The 20865-nt window shown below is 27.9% G+C and overlaps 1 protein-coding gene across 1 annotated transcript; it reads right to left on the bottom strand.

The window, feature by feature from the left end:
* Positions 1-53: 53 nt before the first annotated feature.
* LOC113367399 (putative uncharacterized protein DDB_G0282133) lies at positions 54-6577 on the bottom strand. Its single transcript, XM_026609009.1, has 3 exons — positions 6532-6577; positions 132-1563; positions 54-66 (listed from the first exon to the last, which is right to left on the bottom strand). Exons 1-3 carry the CDS (start codon positions 6575-6577, stop codon positions 54-56), a joined length of 1491 nt encoding a protein of 496 aa, XP_026464794.1.
* Positions 6578-20865: the final 14288 nt, after the last annotated feature.

A 20865-nucleotide genomic window follows, 5' to 3' on the forward strand; every position in this document is an offset into this window, starting at 1 on the left:
TAAGAACAATATATTTTTTGTTTGTATTCCAATTTTCATATAATACGTGCATATCATGGCCATTGACTGGGAAATTGGCAGTAGTTCCATTACTTTTTATAAATGAATCAGGTGGATTTGAAAATTTATACATTTGCGCTGGCGTTGGCTTGAATTCAATATCGTATACATTTTCAGCTTCTTCTTGAAAAAGTTCTCCAAACAGTTTTTCTTCCAAACTATCGTTTGTGATATTTTGACCACAATCGGGATAGCAATTATTAGGAGTCTGATCGGGTTCACGAGTATGTTCCGTAGAAATACAATTTTGAATACATTGTGATTTGTCATGTGTGCATGATGAATTTAAAAATAATGACGGATTGATTCCGCATTTGGTTAAAACTTCGTGTACTACATCATCATCACTGCTAATTAGATTGGAATGGTTACAACTTTCATTATTGGAGTCATCTTCGTGAATTGTATTAATTTCTGGAATTATAATATCGTCAATGCTAATTTTCGTTTTGGATAATTGATTAGTTTCTAAATTTTTTGCATTAGTAATTGTTGTATTATCAGTGTCACCATCTTTGACAAGAAATAAATTCATATTATCTTCTGTAAAGTTTGTATTATCATCAAGATTAATTTCCATCATCTCCCTCTTCCATTGACTCCATTGCCTATATACTCTTTCACCATGACTTTCATTGCTTTCTTTAGGAACCAATTGCTCGTCTTTTTGTGCCACCTCAGAAACATGCTCATCCACGCTTTTTTTTGCATCCAAATCTATGCTTTTAATTTCAATATTATTACAGATTTTGCTGTTCTCAAATTTGTCTAGAGCGGAATTATAATTTGTGTTAGCATTAGCGTTAATATTTGTATTGGTAGAAGAATAAATCGGTTGATCTTGTGTGATTGTATTTTCATCTAGTATAGATTTTTTATCTTCATCATGAATATTGCTATGATGATTTACAATAGTAAGTTCATCCTCGCCATTGTCATCCCTTTCAACCGATTTACATTTATCATTCGTTTTTGTATTCAAATCACACAAAGATGGATCTACATTTTCCTCTTCATCACTCGAATCAGAAGCTATGATATCGTAGTTGTTTTCGTTAGAAATCAATTGTTCGTCGTTTTGCTCGATTAAAGAAAAATGTTCACACTCTAATGAATTATCAAGAGATTCGAAATATTTGTTTTCATCTGTTAATTTGATATATTCTTCCTCCTTGACCAAACAACTAGTGCAGTTTTTATTGCATTCTATACCGCATTTTTCATCATGTTGCTCAACGACAGTATTTATTGCACTTCGATTATTATTTTGTATAGAGATACTACTATTTATTGAACTATTATTTTCAATATTTGAAGTGTCATTATTATGACTATTACATTCTTTTGAAATACTGACTGATTTATTTACGATATTGTCACATGGACCATCATTTTCTGTATTGCTGTCTACATTAAGATTATCATTTGTCATACATGTTTCTTTTATGCCGATCACTTTTTCTCCATCTTCAGACTGTTTTGTGAGTAATTCGATCTGTGTATCTGCGAAAAATAGAAATATTGCCTCTAATTCTAAAAAGCTTCATTTAAAAAAACCTGCGTGATTTCATCAAGTTTTTTCTTGCTGATATATTTTTGTAGCGTGTGCCAATGTGATATATATGCAAGTTCGTATAATTGAATGGAAAATGCTATAGATTTTCATTTAATACTATACTATACTATATATAATTATTTATATATATATATATATACATAAACAATATAAAGGTCCGTGGGTAACAACCAATTTATCAAAAACAAGTAAAATTTTTTAACGTCAATATTTAAAATTAGGGGGCAAAAGATGTATAATAAGCACAAATAATCAACTATTCATTATGTACGTTTTGTACAGTTGATTATTTATTGCTTTTTATTTTGACTATTTGCCTGCAAAAAACATTTCAAAAATATGTTTCTACGTCGAACAAGAAATTCTTAAGCTCTTAAGTTCTTAAGAGCTCTTATATATATATATATATATATATATATATATATATATATACAGGGCCGGTCCTGCCTTGCATGCGATGCATGCAAAAAATGCGGGCGCAAGCCTTAGGGGGCGCCAAAACGAGTTTCGGAAATTAAATTTATAATACAATATTTATATTTTTTTATATAAAATCTAGAATTATTTATTTAAAATCTAGAATACTTAATAAATTATAATAAATAATTCAACTTAACTAGGGATACGGAGACACAGAAAGCATATTTATTTTGCAATGTGATATCAGTAGAAACAATTAACCGATTAATAATTCTGCAAATTAGTAAATATCAGCTCTGTTTATTGCTTAATCTACTTATTCAATTTTTTCTTTGTTTGAAGTTACCGTGGAATCGAAAAAGCAATTATCTAGTGTTCAATCCCAGAAGCGCAAACCTGCAAAACATTAAATTAATTGTTGGACGAAAATTTGGGAGCTGATTTAGTTGAATCGGAACTTGTTAAAAAATATAAACAAATTATAAGAAATGGGAAGTCAGTGCTTAGAAAATGACTCGTTTATTGCGAATAATTGAACTGTAACTTTTGCTTTTGTTGCAAATGTTTCGCTTCTGATGAACTTTGAATGTTGAAGACATGCGTGGAACAAATATGAAAAATGGAAGCAAAATTTACTTTGGAAAAAAAATCTTAAGGCTTGTTTTATACCTAGTGGTGTCCATACTCTAAATTTAATAATTATCAACTATACAGGAAAAATACATATTAAATATAATAAGTTTTTTTTTTCAATATTGTTCAAGAAATGTGTAATTTCTTTGCATTTTTTACTGATTTTTTAACAATACTTCTAAAATACGTTAAAAATTTAAATTTAAATCAAGCTGATACTCTGAATATGAAGGCTCTTACGATATCAATAAGGAGAAGTTTACGACGCAATTTTGGATATTGTAAATGATGAAATATTAAATTAAATTACAATTTAAAAAATACAACATGAAATACGAGTGTTATGTTTGAAAATTAAATGCTAGTTTTTTTTTAAATATTATTATTGTAAATTTCAAAATACTTGATTATAATCAACCCCCGAATTGCCTCGATTTTTCAAATAAATTTAAAATCAATATATCTTATACGTTTTTAGATTATATCTAATTTTTTGTGCACTAAATCCAGAATAATTAAAAAATAATTTATTTATTTCACTTAATATTTTTGTTAAACTAAAGTTATAGAATTAAAGAAATGCATTTCAGAAATAGTATTTATTATTTTGATATCAAGATCTTTATATCAAAATGATAAATACTTTTTCTGAAATGCATTTCTTAAATTCTATAACAAAAATATTAATTTTTTTGCTATGGTAGTCAAACTTACATCCTTAACCAATTTACTACATATTGAATATTACTAAAATGTGAAATTATGACAGGGATTGTTTTATTTATTGATATCGATAATAATAAATAAATTTAAAATCAATATATTTTATACCCTTCTAGATTATATCTTCTTTTGTGTACTAAATCCAGAATAATTAAAAATTAATTTTTTAAAATATGTAAATATTTATATAATTTTAATGATAAACTGTTAAAACGGTGAAAATTAATAGGGGGGGGGGGCGCTGGGAAAAAAGTTGCATGCGGGCGCTAAGGACCCCAGGACCGGCCCTGTATATATATATATTAAAATATAAATATGAACAAACAACACTCTTATAATATATTCAATTGGAAATATGAACAAACAACACTCATATATATTAAATTAGAAATATGAACAAACAACACTCTATTAGAATAAAAACAGACAAGTCTAGTTTCGAAACGTTTGTAAAATTAAGATTATTTAATAAATTAGTGCAAAAAAGAGTGAATCAGAATACATTTGTTATATATCTTATATATATATTTCTATTATTATTTTTATATATATTATAGGTTTTTAGAGCAAGAAGTTAAAATCATAAATATATGAAATATATATATATATATATATATATATATATATATATATAAATATATTGATTGTTTCTTTTCCGAACAGTAAATCCAATAATAAAAAAAACAATTTGTTTTTTGAAGATGTTTAATACGACGTTTCGGAACTAGGTACGTTCCATCATCAGGTTTATTCTGTCAAATACAATGTTTTTTAAAAATATTGATTAACATTAATTAATGATGGTCAATACAGATTAATTAGAAAAAATTTTATAAAGGAGTGGATTATGTACCGGGGTAAAGAGTAATAAGAATTAACTAAAAAAGGTTTTTATATAAAATTGAGAAGCAAAAATTATTTACCTGTAATAATAATTACCTGTTTGTTTTATTATTGGATTTACTGTTCCAGGACTTATCTATTGAATATTTATTATCTATTGAATATATATATATATATATATATATATATATATATTTCATATATTTATGATTTTAACTTCTTGCTCTAAAAACCACCTTTTTCTCAAAAATATATATCCAAAAATGACTATATTATATTATATTAAAAACAAGAACATTTCATATCGAAACAACGAAGAACAACGTTTCGAACGAACAAAAAACTCAAGTTTTTTTCCAAACGCCGATCGCATAACATCGAGAGAACAATATTATTTGTGTTTTCAAATAATAATTTTTAAAAAAGACAAAACTTTTAGTAATTTTGATTTACAAAATTTAACTATTCGGCGGAAAAATAACTCACAAATTCATTTTTTGTTTAAAAATCTTGTTTAGTGAAAAAGTGCTAACGTATATTCAAACATACAGATGTCCTGAAGATGGAACGTACCTAGTTCAGAAACGTCGGCAGTGAATAAATAAATAAATAAAGAAATTGTTTATTAAAAACTTTTCTTGTTTTTTTATTACTTTTGGATTCTTGTTCGAAACTCTACAAAATATACACAAATCCAAGATTCTACCATTCAATATATATATATATATATATATATATATATATATATATATACATGATATATGAAGTAAAACTCATTTAACACGATTTCTCGAATACATTACCAAGAACACATTATAAGCGAGAAAGCGTATTATGCTAGATGGGAAAATTATAGGATATTATTATTATTGCATTACTTATATCCTAATTTTTGTACTGGAAAAGTTCTTTGTACATAAAATCTTTGGCATTTATTGAAACTTTATTTAGTTTTTGTTAAAAACACTAAAGTTAAACTTAGTTTTGTTTTTGATAAAAACCGTTATTGCTTAAATCCACTCGGTTTTCTCCAATTTAAGCATACTCTATAAAAATGTATTTAATTATTATTTTATCGTACTTAACAAAAAAAACATAAAACGCTTTTTATTAAACAAGAACTCAGTACAGTAAGAAATGGTGTACAGCTTCAAAGTATTCAAAATTCGAAATTAAAACTTCAAGCATTACCTTAACAAATTCTAGCATTTAAACATACATAAACGATTGCAAAATAAGTAATACATACAAACATTAATTATCAAAAAAAATCAGAATCATCTTTATCACGATTGGTGGTAATACGACTTGAGCAACCTTATCCTAAGTAGGTACATATTAAATTTTAAATGTGTAAATTACATTAAATATGTAGTGTAGTCTTAATTACTTTAAGAAAATTACTAATTTAGGTTCGATAGACAGATTTTGATGCATTAGCAATTAGTACAGTTTCTGGCGTAACTTTTCTGACCTATCAAAATTAGCACCGGTCACAACGATCAGTCCCTATTTCACTTGCTTTATTAATATGAAAAATATGTTTCTTGAAAATATGTGATTTATCTGGCATCATTTTAAAAAATAAAGCAATAAAAATATATTAACAAATTGTAATACGGCATTCGATTACCTAAAGATTTGATGGTGCGCAATATCGCTGCAATTTTTGAAATAGTTTAAAATAATTTTTAAAATGGAACGCATCATAGAAAGTGATAAGTGAAGTTCAACTGAAAGCTCAACAAATAACTGAAAGTTTAACGTGCTTTTTGTGATTTTTTCAATATCTCAATATTTTTTGAATAATCAATTACAAATATCTTGTAGCCAGAGTCGTTGTTCAAATATGTTTTTTACCGGAACGGTGAAATTAAACGGGACCGGTTCAAAACTTATTCTCATATTTGTTCCGGTTCGAGAAGGCAAGAAACAAAAATCATTACAAAATCATTTTGTGCATATATATGTTTTTGCTATCATAGCAATGCTATGCCATATATTAAATATAATAAACTAAGCTAATGATGTTCGGTCCGGCTGCTTGCTTTTTGACAAAAATTAGAAAAAAACGTGTTTCGAATCCAAAAAGAGTTTACCGGAAAAAGGTTGTTCCGGAACAACGTTCCGACGCGTTCCGGCTCGACAAAACCACTGTCCCTGGCTCCCTTATGTAACAAAGTAATTAGTAACAGGCGTTTTTCAATAGGATTTAAAAATATTTTTTTGTCTTAATTGGACGTGTACGCCGTTCTGCATGATATTTTTATAATTACTGTCCCGCAGGCCGATGCAATAAACAGAACTGTGCAGGTTCGTCATTTTTACTCTACCATAAAATTTCTCTATCATAAAATTTGGGTTTGCGTTATTATTAACGACTGATTTTAAATCATGTTCATCTCATTTTGTTCAAATTCATCAATCTTTCATGATATGTAACCATTTTTATGATTGCTAAATTGTATTAATAGTAAGGTGACCATATTTTTTTAAGTCAAAACCGGGACGTCTTTTTCCGGACGAATTTTTAGAGATGCTAATCCGGGACGGTGGAATGTCTGCTAAATAACTAAAATATAATTAAAAAAAAAAATATTTAAGTATACAATAAAAAAAGGTTTTCTTAATGAATTAATTTGTTTTCTAAATCATATTTACGGGCTTCTAGTAACATCTTTACTTTTTGATTATATGCTATAGTTTTCTCTTCTTTTACCTATGATGTTATTATCTTATATTTATCGATCCATATGTTTTTTTGCTTTTGATTTTAAAAGTACGTTTAGTATAAAATTCTGTTCAATTCTCTTTATAATTAATTTGAAAAATTAGCACTTGTGCCAGGTAGTAAAGGTAGTTTTCCTAATTTTGAAAAGTTAGAATTTATTAATGTGAGAGGCTGTATTATCCCGACTTTGAAAATTTGTATTCGGCGATTTCCTCCTTCATAACGTATTGTTGCATATAACCATACTCATTGCATATATCATTTTCAAATATTTGAAGAATGAATAGTTATAATTTTATTATCAAATATTCGCAAAGCTTCAATTTAAATCTGTACTTTTCGAAATCTAGGGACAATCCGGGACAAAAAATCTAAATCCGGGACAAACAATACTGAATTATTAGAAATATTAGAAAAGCCCGGGATATAAGGCGAAAATTTGCCGGACTATCGCGGCCAAACCGGGACGTATGGTCATTAATTTATTAGTCATCTTGATTAATGTAAAAAAGCACATCTGGGGTTAGTTGAAACAAAACCATGGGGTTAGTTGAAACAAAACCTTGGGGTTAGTTGTAACAAAAATTGTATACAGAATCAAAAAACAGATTGAATGCAATGTTTAGTTTGTAAGCTATGGCTCATGTAAATTGTGTTATAGGAGACTTTAAGGAGTCGATTCAGCCGTAAAATAAACCAATTTTATGACAAGACTATGTTATGTAGCAGATTTGTAGACCTTATAACTACATAGACTGCTAGTCGAGGACAAAATGAATGCATAAAGATAGAAAAGGACTGTGACGTCACTTGCTGAACGAGTGTAGCCGACAATCGTAGAACTCTCCCGATTGATTAAATGTCATATGTTAATTAAATTAAATCTTGTGCTTAAAATTGATAAATTATTTTAAAGAAAAAATCTGTCGATGTAGTTTAGCACTGGTTCCTAAAACACTTTCGAATTATTAAACGTCATTGGCATGAATGATTAAATGGCATTGACCTTATAATATATAAACCGATTTTAACAGGTGGATTCGATTATATGTACATTCATTTTATAGACGAAATATTATTATTAATATAATTTCTTACAAAATTATCAGTGTTCACAATTGCCATTATATTATTAAAGTAAAACATACGACATATGACATTTAATCAATCGGGAGAATCTACGATTGTCGGCAATGCTCGTTCAGCACGTGACGTCACAGTCCCTTCTATCTTTGTACACTTTATACAATTGAAAACATATGAGAACTAGCAGTCCATGTAGTATAAAATAGTAGTATAGTCCATATAAAGTAGTACTAAAAACTGTCAAAATCCTGTGTGGTAGCAGTGCAGTCAGGTGTTTTTGACAGAAAATTTTACAAAGAAAACACAAAAATGTCAAAAAAACGATTTTATCATAACTGGATCTTTGAGATGTGATTTGATAACATATGAGTGAATTTGCATTTTATGTGTAAAACGCGTGAGCGCACAGCAAATACATGGCATTTTGTATAAAAACTGGAACGTAACACAGCCTTGCCAGAACATTGGTCTATTTTAGTGAATAATCGGCCTATATATCTTTTATTTGTACGGTGATATTAATTGCAGTTCACGTTGATTTAAGATAAAAATTTATATTACAAGAGGCATTATATATTTTATTTGTATTAATTATAGTGGATAAAAAATACTTAGAAATAATAATATATTAGAAGGATTATTGTCGTTTTATTGTTTCGGTAGGTGTTATAGCTAACCCTAACCGGGGTAAGTTGTAACACCGTACTTTTTTGAAAAATTAATTAATTATGAAATAATGAACAAATTGTGCAAATATTTTCATTTGATTTAGTAGAGGAATAGCTACAGCAACTATCCATCTTTATTTGATGAAAATATAGTCATCACTAGATACAGTAATTTTAATAAAAACTATTTTAAAAAATTTAAACATCAAATTATAGAGTTTGCGAATATATTAATTTTATCTGGATTTTATTTGAAATTGTGTTATTGATTATTTTGAAAATGTGTTGATTTTTTTCAATAAAATTCTAAATTTTGCGTGGCATTTAGACATTTTTGCAAAGGTTGATATAATATTATTATTACTCTATCATCAACTATTTTAGTATGATAATAGTAGATAATTCAATTAATAATATAATAAATAATTTGTTATATATTTAACATACCTGTAGTTTTCTGAAGTGAACAATCATCTGTGGATTCGAAGTCTGTCTCTATAGATTCTTTTTCTGTAACGTTTAGTAATTCTTCATTTTGAATTCCACAAGGGCTTTGAATAGTATTTAAATTTTTGTCGATTTTGAGTTTCTTATCATTTAATTTTCTCTCAACCCTTTTCAAGTATAGGCGTTTTACCCAGTTGTATAAACATTCAGTTTGAGACGGAGTGCTGCTGTACAAGCTTGTATAAGATTTACATCGTTTTTGGACTTCGGGTCTTTCTTCTTCATCATCAATAACATAATAATTTGAAAATCTTTTTGAATAGTCTGCTATTGCATCATTTCTACATATTGGCATATCAGTGTATATGAGATCCGGTAGCGGCTCAGAATGTCTTCGACATCTAAGTTTTCGCGACGCATATCCATCACACTTTTCTTCTGAAGGATGCTTATTTATACGTTTTTTCTTAAAGCCATGTTTTCTTTTTTTGCCTTTCTTTTTATGTACTACCTTATTCTGCTTAAAGTTTAATCTTTTTTCGGATGATGATGTTTCCGAAACCTATAACAACATTTTTTAATTGTTAGTGTTTTATAGCACAAACATAAATGAGATTATCATAAGTAAATAAGTAAATAACTTCGTTTCTACAACGCTACATTTTATTTTTCAAATAAATAGTAGAGAAAATGTACACAAATGTTTCTAATATTAATTAATTATTTTATAAACATTAGTATTTCAAGTGAGTCATATTGAGTGAAAAAGTTACCATAGGCTGAACCATTTTAAAATAGCTTAACTAATATAGTATAAAAATATCGTAATTAGGTTTGCTTAGCACTAAATTATATAAATCATAAGAATTTACTTAATTAATTATCATAATTTGCTGCAAAATTAATATATATGTTCGAAAATGAGTCAACTAATAATTTTAAATTTTGAACTTTTGAACGTTATTTTGCAGAAGATCAAACTGTAGTTTTCTCATCAGTCTTCTCATATTTGCAATATCAAGAAAAGTGGCCAGAATTGGATTCTGATGGCAATCAATATTCGCATGTCGGGTTCAAATGCACAAATGTATTGAAATTATTTGTATAGACTAAGACCACAAGTAATTTCAAAATATAGTCCAAATAAACTTTGCGAATATTAATCGAAAAATATTACATCATGGCATATTACATCAGAGTATTAATTTTGAAAATATACTTGTTAATATTATGAGTCTTTTGATTTTAATTTATTGTGTACTGCTATTAGTATGATATTTATTTAAATTTTGAAAATTGTTCAATATTTAAAATATTTAGAAAAATTTTTACAGCATTTTGATGATATTAAACGATTTTAAAAAACCAGAATTAGAAAATTATTGCCTGATCATTAAAAAACAATAAATTATCCAAAAAAATATCAAAATATTCAAAAATTTCAAACTTACAGCCATTGTTAATTTTTCTTACTTTAAAAGAAAGATCAATGGAATAACCAATATTTTATGAAATTTGTTTATCTATAATTAACAATGGTATATAAATGATATTGACAATAAATGAAATAAAAAATAATTAATAATTTGTCTATTATCTTTAAATAACGCAGATTACTTTAATAATCTAGTTCTGTTTATTAACTTTAAAAATAACGCAGATTAATTGCAGAGAAATATTTGAATGATGTAAAAAAGGGATAAATACTGATATTTTTTTGCTTTAGTCTACGCATTAGAATTTTATCTATGATGAAAAAATGTGAACAACTAAAATGTAAAGCTAAATGTAATTTAAAAACTTTCAAAGAAGTTTGTTTTCTCCAGAAAAACCGATTTGCTAATTTATTGTTTTACCGACAAGTCATCCAGTTACCATATTGTATTTATAAAATTATCATGTACTCCATACCTTCAATATTTAATTATTCAATATAATTGTGATGGCAAAATAGACTTTGGCGGTAAAATTTAAATTTTTTGCAATTAAACTGCTAGTGGTGCAGGGCATTGTGCCTTAAGGCAGATTGCTGAAACTTTTTGTGCCGTAATTTAAATTTTTTTAAATTCTAAGATACCTCTGAAACGTAAAGATATATAAAATTTTTCATTTTCGACTTTTTTGCGATTACTATAACTTTCCCTACGGGCACAAGTTAAAATAAACAAACTCTTCGTCAAAAATAGATTTTTCTCCAGATATTAGAGAAACACTGAAATTGAATAATTATCCCGAAGAAGTTTCTTTTTGCCAAATCATTCGATTAGCTGATTTCTCGACCGTTCAAGTCTAATAACTAATTAGACAAAATTTTGCAATCTACAATTGATTAATTAGATTAAAAAATCATATCTATGATCATAATAATTTGAGTGCGTAAATCCGCGCATAGAACGTACACATGGTATGACCTAAAAGCTCGGCCCATTAATCCTAAATTTAGTGAATTTTTATAATTAACCACTTATCGTAGTTCCATAAAACTTATGTTAAATTAAACTATAATTTGTATCTCTATACGAAGTTTTTTTTAAATAAAAAAGATTTGATTACTAAGAAACGGCGTGGGCAATCTTTACAAAAATCCAATCAGCACGATTGTCAACTGAAAACTTTCTAACAATTTTTGAATTTTCAAATTCTGCTCATAAATGCCAAAATGTCGGATTTTTTAAGACTTTATTTTTTTGTCGATGATATCAGAGCCGATTTAAATGATTCAAAAAACATTCGATTCGTGTTAATCAATTGGCAAAGGCAGGTCCAGCGGTTTTGTAGATGCAAAAAAAGGTTTAAAAGGTTATCAATTTAATGATGCAGTTCTTGAAAAACAGATCATGCGATTAAAAGGATTCTAAAAATATATTGCTTGACGGTGTGAAACAATGATTAGTTTCAAATTAACAGTATTTATAATATTTATTTCTAAATATTTAAAACAATTGTTATTTCTCATTGATCATTGATTAATTTTATTCCTCAAATATTTAATTACTGTTTGGATACGTTATGATACATACACGTAAGTATTAGCAAAAGGAATGGTGATTTACATCATGCTCACATAAGAAACACAAATGTAAACAATAAGGGAATTATTCGTCTCGCGCGAAGTTGTTTAGATTTAATAATCTTCATTACAGATAAGACAGTAAAATGATAGTGCCCACAAACCACTAATCACTTTCATTATTCGCACATCAGTATGAAAAAAACTAAATAAAAATGTAGAACTAAATTTTAAATATGTAATTAAAAATCGCCGACATCGCCGACGCCTAACACGTACCGTTATTTAAATTTTTATTAAAAATTAAAACAGAGTTGAAATAGAGAAAATTAGAAATCTAGAAGTTATAGTAATAAACCAAAAATGGAAAATGAACATTATTCATTATCTTCACGTTTCAGAGGTTTTTGAACATTTTGGCACACCTCAGAAACAATTGATGTTTTTAGGTGGACAAGAATTATGTGGAGACAATTTTTTGTCGACGATTTCGGGCGCACGAATTAACCGATTTGAATGGTTCAAAAACCATTCAATTCCTATTGATAAGGAGACGTGTTGATTAGTTTTTAAAAAAGACAGGTTCAGCGGCTTCGGAGATATGAAGCTAAATGTGCAAAAAATGCAGTATTTGCGAGAACTAAGCATCCAATTTGAATGATTCAAAAAACTTTCTGGTTGTGTAGATGAAAATGTTACTTTTGGGATAAGTAATTTTCATTTATTTCTTTTTTTTAAATTGTTATAAACAAATTTTTTGAATATCAAAAAATAATTCGGTTTTTAATTGTAATTCTAGCTAAAGTTCTAAACGTCACTTATATATTTATGATAAATATTTTTAACTTTGCAAGTCAGTTTATATAATACTTGCGATTAACTAGTGGGGTGGGTGGCATTGTGCCTTAAGGCAAATTGCTGGAACTTCCCGTACCGTAACGAAATGTTCGAGGAATATTGAATGTTTTCAAATAGATTATTATAAATATTGTAACATTGTCTAGTATTTATAAGAATTATATAAACTGAATTGCAGAGTTGAAATTATTTGTTTAAAGTATATTAGAACCAGTGGTGTTGTCGAGCCGGAACGCGCCGGAACGTCGTTCCGGCAAATCATTTTTGAGCCGGAACGCGTTCCGGCAAGAAAAAATATAAAAACATCGCTACATACAGAAAATGATTTAATAAGTAAATTTTATAAGTTATTATTCAACTAATTTTTATTAAATGTTATTATGTAATAAACATACATATATGTGCACAAAATGAGTTTTGTAATAATTTTTGTTTCTTTCCTTTTTGAACGGAACTGGAAAAACATGAAAACCGATTTTAGAACCGGTTTTTAAATTTTAGCGTTCCGGCAAAAAAATATTCCGGCAAACAAATTGAGGTGTATGAACTTCTTATAGAAAAAATAATATTTATAAATTAAATCTTACATTCATTCGCATTTCTTATACGCTAACATCTACATCATAGGTCCTATTCATGTATTTTTATAGCCTTACGTGTGCCTATACGTTGCATTCTATACTACACGCCTTACATCTGTACCATACGCTATATTTCATTATATACTCTCAAATCCCTACATTGTATACCGAATACACCTAACCTATATCTACTATATATCCTATTACCTATAATTTCCCTTACACGCTACATTAACCCTACCGAGATTCGAACCCGGGTCCGCCGCGTGGAAAAGGTGCGTGACTTCCACGCGGAGGTCCCGGTTCAATTCCCGGTATAGACAATAGATAATATATATATAGGTAGAGATAATACATAGGGCGCAAGGTAACCTATATAATATAGGTGAATATATAAATTAGACAGTAGTATTTATAGATAAAAGGTATGTAGGGTATTATATTAATAGACGGTATAGATATCTACGGTATGATAGATAATAGATATCTATATATATACAATAATATAGTATAGTATGATAGTAATAGGTTATCTATCATATTATTGATAGAATATATAAATTAGACAGTAGTATTTATAAGAAGTAAAAGGTATGTAGGGTATATAATAAGTTAATGACGGTATAGATATCTCACGGTATGATAGATAATAGATATCTATATATGATATACAATAATATAGTATAGTATGATAGGTAATAGGTTATCTATCATTATTAATAGAATATATAAATATAAATTAGTAGTATTTATAAGAAGTAAAGGTATGTAGGTATATAATAAGTTAATGACGGTATAGATATCTCACGGTATGATAGATGATAATAGATATTTATCGATGATATACAATAATAAATATAGTATGATAGGTAATAGGTTATCTATCATATTATTAGGTTAAGTCTTATAAAGTATTGTAATAAATCTTGAGTACTTTTATATCATAATAAATACCTGTAGGTATTAATGAATACAAATAATACCAGAATAAATATGATTAATGTCATTGAAGAATATAAATTATGTACTCAATGATTCCCTCATGCTTGTACAATTTAATGTATAGACTAGCTGTGTATAATAGAGTTAATTATATAAAAAGTCAATATATTAGATTTGGGAGTTGTTATCGAAATATATCAAATTTTTTGAACCGGTTTATGAACCGGATTTTAAATTTTAGCGTTCCGGCAAAAAAAATATTAGCACAACACCACTGATTAGAACTATAGTCAAAATTAAAAATAAAATTATTTTCGATATACAAAAAATTTAAAAAAAAAAAAAAAAAAAATTTGTACAAAATTTTTTTTTCCAAAATCAATTATTTTGTTAAGACAAGCAGAAAGTTCTTTGAATCAATTGAATCGAACGCTTAGTTCTCTCAAAAACTGCCATTTTTTGTACATTTAGCTCTGTATCTCCGTAATGGCTGGGCCTGCCTTTGCGAAAAACTAATAACCCCTTCTCCCAATCATTACTAATTGAATGTTTTTTAGATCATTCAAATCGGATGCTCCGTTCTCTCAAAAACTCGATTTCTATTTTCTGCACTCTTTGCTCCTTATCTCCGTCACTGCTGGACCTGTCTTTGCCAAAAACTAATCAGCTCTTCTCCTTATTAATAGGAATCGAATGTTTTTTAAACCATTCAAATCGGTTGATCCGTACGCCCGAAAACGTGGGCGAAAATTTGTATCCATACATACATACACACACACACACATACACACACACACACACAGACATCCATTTTTTCTGAGGTATGCCAAAACGTTCAGAAACCTTCAAAAACGTCGAGAAATGTAAAAATTTTCAATTCCGATTTTCGGCCCATTACAATAACTTACCCTACGGGAAGTTAAAAATATTAGACAATGTTCTTTATTTTAAATCCGGATGCTTAAGTTTTGTTTATTTACTTTTTATAAAATAAGAATAATGAAAGTTACATTATTATAATCCATTGGAATAATCCATTTGAAAACATTTAATATTCCTGGAATATTTCAATAAGGTACGGAAAGTTCCAGCAATTTGCCTTAATGCACGATGCCATACACCACTAGTTTTTAATTTTTTTTTCATCATACATATATGCATACTACACGCTCACTCCTACATTCATTTTTTTCTAATAAATATGCCAAAATGTTCAGAAAACCTTAAAACGTAAAGATATGCATAAATTTTCATTTTCGATTTTGTTAGAATTACTATCTTATCCTACAGTATTTAAAAAAATTGGCACGAAGTATTGCATCGTCAACTTTGTCTCGAAAATCTTAACATTTATTTCACATATCACTGATTTGTATTTTAAACCATGTGGACAAAAGACGTGTAAAACTTCAAAAATTCAAGAAATATGGGAAAACTTCAAGAAAACTATATGCAGGCACTTTTCTTTTATTTATTTAGTTTTATTCGTAATAATAATATTTATCTTATACAACATTTTGAGCTGGGTATTATCGTTTAGGAAAAAATCTTAGAAAACTTATACAGATTTGCATTGAGAAATCACAAAATAAAGCAATGTGTAAGTGGCATTTTGCCTCAATGCATGTACAAATATTCTGACTAATGCATGTATAATATAAGAAATCAATATATAAATTATCAGTGATTAGAAGTAGAGTAGGGCGGGACACAAAGGTCCAATTTGACTTTTAAATATTAGAAATTATATTCTCTAAACCAAATGATCTACATTACAACAAATAACGCGTATCAAACAAACAACTATCAAACTATGTATAGTTGGTCCTTTTTGCTCCACCCACATATAAGCTTTTGTAGAGGTTATATGAAAACAACTGTTAAAAAATAACAATACATATTATAAAACATACATATTAAATAACGTGTACGTAAAAATATTTTCAGATATCATAAATTAAACAAAAGAGCTCAAAACCAAAAAAACGAGGAACAGAATACTTTTATTTTTGTTTCATTGTTATAAATATTTATACCTGTCCATTTATTTATGAATAACAATGTTAAAATTAAGGCTCATTACACATATTTTGCTTTCTACTATTATCACATCTATTATTATCTACTACAATGTAAGAAATTATTGCCAATCATTTAATTTTGTACAAATTTTCTGAACATGTTAGTTATTTTTGACAAATGGTTTAAATTTTATATATTATCAATGCATGAAGTATTTTCTAAAAGCGCGGCCGATTAAACTAAACTTTAATTGATTTTCATAATTAAAACACTTGTCGTAGGCGACTAATATTATAGACTTCTAACTCCATACAAGGACTCTATCACTATACAAGATTTCATTAAGATTTCCAAAAAGATCCCAAATGATATTTATCAGATGGTTTTTAAATTATCACATCGGTTGAGATTTTTTTCACAAAAACACAGAGAAATTTTTTGCACATTTCTACTGATTCTAGAGAAACGGCTAATTTATTGACTTAGGAAACTATTGAGTTTCATTTCTGTTTCAAACTGAGATAAATTTTGAAAATTAAACCATCGATGGCAGAGACGAAATATTTCAGTAAGTTTTTCAAGATCATAACTCTATCATAAGAAATAGCTTTTCAACAATTAATTACGATGAAACAGCCCGGCTGATTTTTATTAAAAACTAATTAGTACGATTCCCAACCGATATCGATAAGAAGTTTATGTTTTCATCAAAAATTTTATTAAAAACTTAAATCTTATGTTTTCTCGACGTTTCAAGCCATTCTGAATTGAATGAGACCAAATTTGGATAAAGTATGTGTGTGTGTGATTTCTTACCGTAAGTCGACGTTTTCTAAAAAACGGTTGGACCGATTTCAAACGTTTAAAAGCCATTTGATGTATCTTTATGAGGACATCAAATGAGGTTTGTCAGTTTTGTGCGACGATCTGCCGAGCCGTTTTTTTGTAATTTGATTAAAAATGTTAAACATTTAAGCTTATGCTATCAAAACGATTTTAAAATATTAAAAACTGTTCGAAAGATATTAGTTGGCAATGGTACTGATTAGTTTTTGGGTGAAAATCTACCGAGCCGTTTTATTTAATTCTGTAGAAAAATATTTAAGTCGATTTTTATGGAACTTTTTTGGCGATATATATCATGGTTTTATAGAACTTACTGGGAAGTTCATGTAACTTGCCTCAAGGTCAAATACCAATACCAACAAGTAGTTGTTTAAAATCATCACAGTATTACTGACTAAAACGGATGATGAAAGTTTCACATCTTTTTGGTAATTTTAATCGTAATGGCATACATTTAATGTTTGAAATCGGTTCATCGTTTTTGAGAAAATATCTACGACAGATCAAAAATCGGCTAACATACACATACATACTTTTTACACATAATTTTAAGTGATGAACTTATTTATAGGAGAACTAGAAACTTTTCCAATCAAATAAAATTATTAGCATGTTTGATTCTAGAAGATTTACAGGATAAAAGAACTGAAAATAATAACTTACAAAATTATAAATCAAGAATTGTCGTTATAAGGACAAGGAAATCAATGATGTTTTGTATCATAATTAAAAATTACAATATTAACAATTGTTAAGCAATAAGACAAAGTATATTAAATTAGTCCTGCTTGATAAATTTTGTGGTAAGTTAAAAATAAAATAAAATAAAATATGAACATCCCAATTTTGTACACGTATTACACCTCAAATATTTCCAGACTACTTTTATAATATTTGTAGGTAAACTTAACAAATAAATTATGTAATATTTATTTATATACATATATATATACATATATTATATATATATATATATATATAATTATATATATATATATACATTTATATTATATTTATATTTTTATATTATATTTTCAATTATAATAATTTAAAACAATTTTTATAAACGAACCGTTTCCTTTCATAGAATATTTTTTTCTCCTAGCAACATCTATTTTTCAACTGGGCCCTATTCCTTCCTTTTCTATTTGATATTGCGTGACTTACCACTTGACCTTGAATAGAGAATTTAGACTCCGACGATCGTTGGTGGGGTAGTTAGTAGGCAGTTTATTGAACGACTTGTAACGGATAAAATATAATGCTAATTTAGGTTTCCATATTTTAGATTTTGAATTATATTACACTGATGATGAGACAAACCTAGTCTCGAAACGTTTGTGAAATTATTATGTTAGTAAAACAATACCATTTTTACATAAATCCACAAAGTTTTATGAAAAAATCATATAGAATAATGTATATTTTAATTTATTTCCGTAGTGTGCTAAAAAAAAGTTTAATTTCAAGATATTTTAATAAAAATGATTAGAGGTCGTTTCATTACTACAAAATAAATTAATTAAATGTTGAAATCGCCAAAACACTTTTATAATATTTGTTGAAAAACTTAAGGCAACTTTTGCAAAATCATAAACCGTGCAATGCTTACAAACGCTATTATAACTGAAATGTTATAATAGCGTTTACAAAAAACTATTGTATGTTTTAAAATATATTGATTTAGGTAGGAAATATTACATATTATTTTCACTAACCAAGACACAAAGCTCTATGAAAAAGGCAAATAATCCATACATTAAATTATATAAAAATTTAAAAAAACCTTTTATACGATTTATGGGAAAACTTTAGACAACTTTTGCAATATTATAACTTTCTAACTTATAAAAGTACAATGTTCTATGAAATGGGCACTTAATCTATACATAAAACTAGTGGGGGTGGGTGGCAATTTAGGTAGGAAATATTACATATTATTTTCACTAACCAAGACACAAAGCTCTATGAAAAAGGCAAATAATCCATACATTAAATTATATAAAAATTTAAAAAAACCTTTTATACGATTTATGGGAAAACTTTAGACAACTTTTGCAATATTATAACTTTCTAACTTATAAAAGTACAATGTTCTATGAAATGGGCACTTAATCTATACATAAAACTAGTGGGGTGGGTGGCATCGTGCCTTAAAGCAAATTGCTGGAACTTCCCGTACCGTAACGAAATGTTCGAGGAATACTGAATGTTTTCAAATAGATTATTATAAATATTGTAACATTGTCTGATTTTTACAAGAATTATATAAACTGAATTGCAAAGTTGAAATTATTTGTTTCAACAAAAAACCAAAAAAAAAAAAAAAAAAAAAAAAATCGAACAAAAATTTTTTTTTCCAAAATCAATTATTTTGTTAAGACAAGCAGAAAGTTTTTTGAATCATTCAAATCGGACGCTTAGTTCTCTCAAAAACTGCCATTTTTTACATATTTAGCTCCGTATCTTCGAAATGGCTGGGCCTGCCTTTGCCAAAAACTAATAAACACTTCTCCCAATCATTACTAATTGAATGTTTTTTAGATCATTCAAATCGGATACTCCGTTCTCTCAAAAATTCGATTTCTATTCCGCACTCTTGCTCCGTATCTCCGAAACGGCTGGACCTGCCTTTGCCAAAAACTAATCAGCTCTTTTCCCTATCAATAGGAATCGAATGTTTTTGAACCATTCAAATCGGTTGATCCGTGCGCCCTAAAACGTGACTGGAAATTTGTATCCACACATACATACACACACACACACACACACAACACACACATCCATTTTTTCTGAGGTATGCCAAAATGTTCAGAAACCTTCAAAACGTCGAGAAATGTAAAAATTTTCAATTCCGATTTTCGGCCCATTACAATAACTTACCCTACGGGAAGTTAACTAGGTAAAATTCTCATATAAATTGATGTCTATTAACTTCCCGTAGGGTAAGTTATAGTAATCGTAAAACAATCAAAAATGAAATTTTTTGCATATCTTTACGTTTCAAATGTTTCTGAACACTTTGGCATACCTTAAAAAAATGGATGTATGTGTGTGTGTATGTATGTTTGAATATAATTTTTCGTCCGCGATTTAGGGCGTACGAATCAACCGATTTGAATGATTCAAAAAGCATTCGAATCCTATTGATAAGGAGATGTGCTGATTAGTTTTTGTTGAAGACAGGTCCAGCCGTTCCGGAAATTCGGGGCAAAAAGTGCCAAAAACGGTAATTCAGTTTGCGAGAGTATCAAGTACCCGCATTGAATGATTCAAAAAACATTTCACATGTATTGATGAAATGAAGAATTGGTAATATTTTTGGTAAGGCAGGTCTAGCAGTTTCGCAGATACAGAGAAAAAAGTAAAAAAAAAAGATATTTGGCGGTCAAAAATGATCATTAGACATATGCACATCA

Source organism: Ctenocephalides felis, unplaced genomic scaffold (genome assembly GCF_003426905.1).
Source record: "Ctenocephalides felis isolate EL2017-DRISC unplaced genomic scaffold, ASM342690v1 CF-g0.4_SCAFFOLD_01170, whole genome shotgun sequence".
Lineage (NCBI taxonomy): Eukaryota > Metazoa > Arthropoda > Insecta > Siphonaptera > Pulicidae > Ctenocephalides > Ctenocephalides felis.

Bases quoted from the DNA above. Each gene is read 5' to 3' on its own strand.
- LOC113367399 (XM_026609009.1), bottom strand. From the start codon at position 6,577: ATGACGAACCTGCACAGTTCTGTTTATTGCATCGGCCTGCGGGACA. The intron at 1,564-6,531 runs GTAATTATAAAA...TATTTTTCGCAG, and splicing joins TTGCATCGGCCTGCGGGACA to ATACACAGATCGAATTACTC.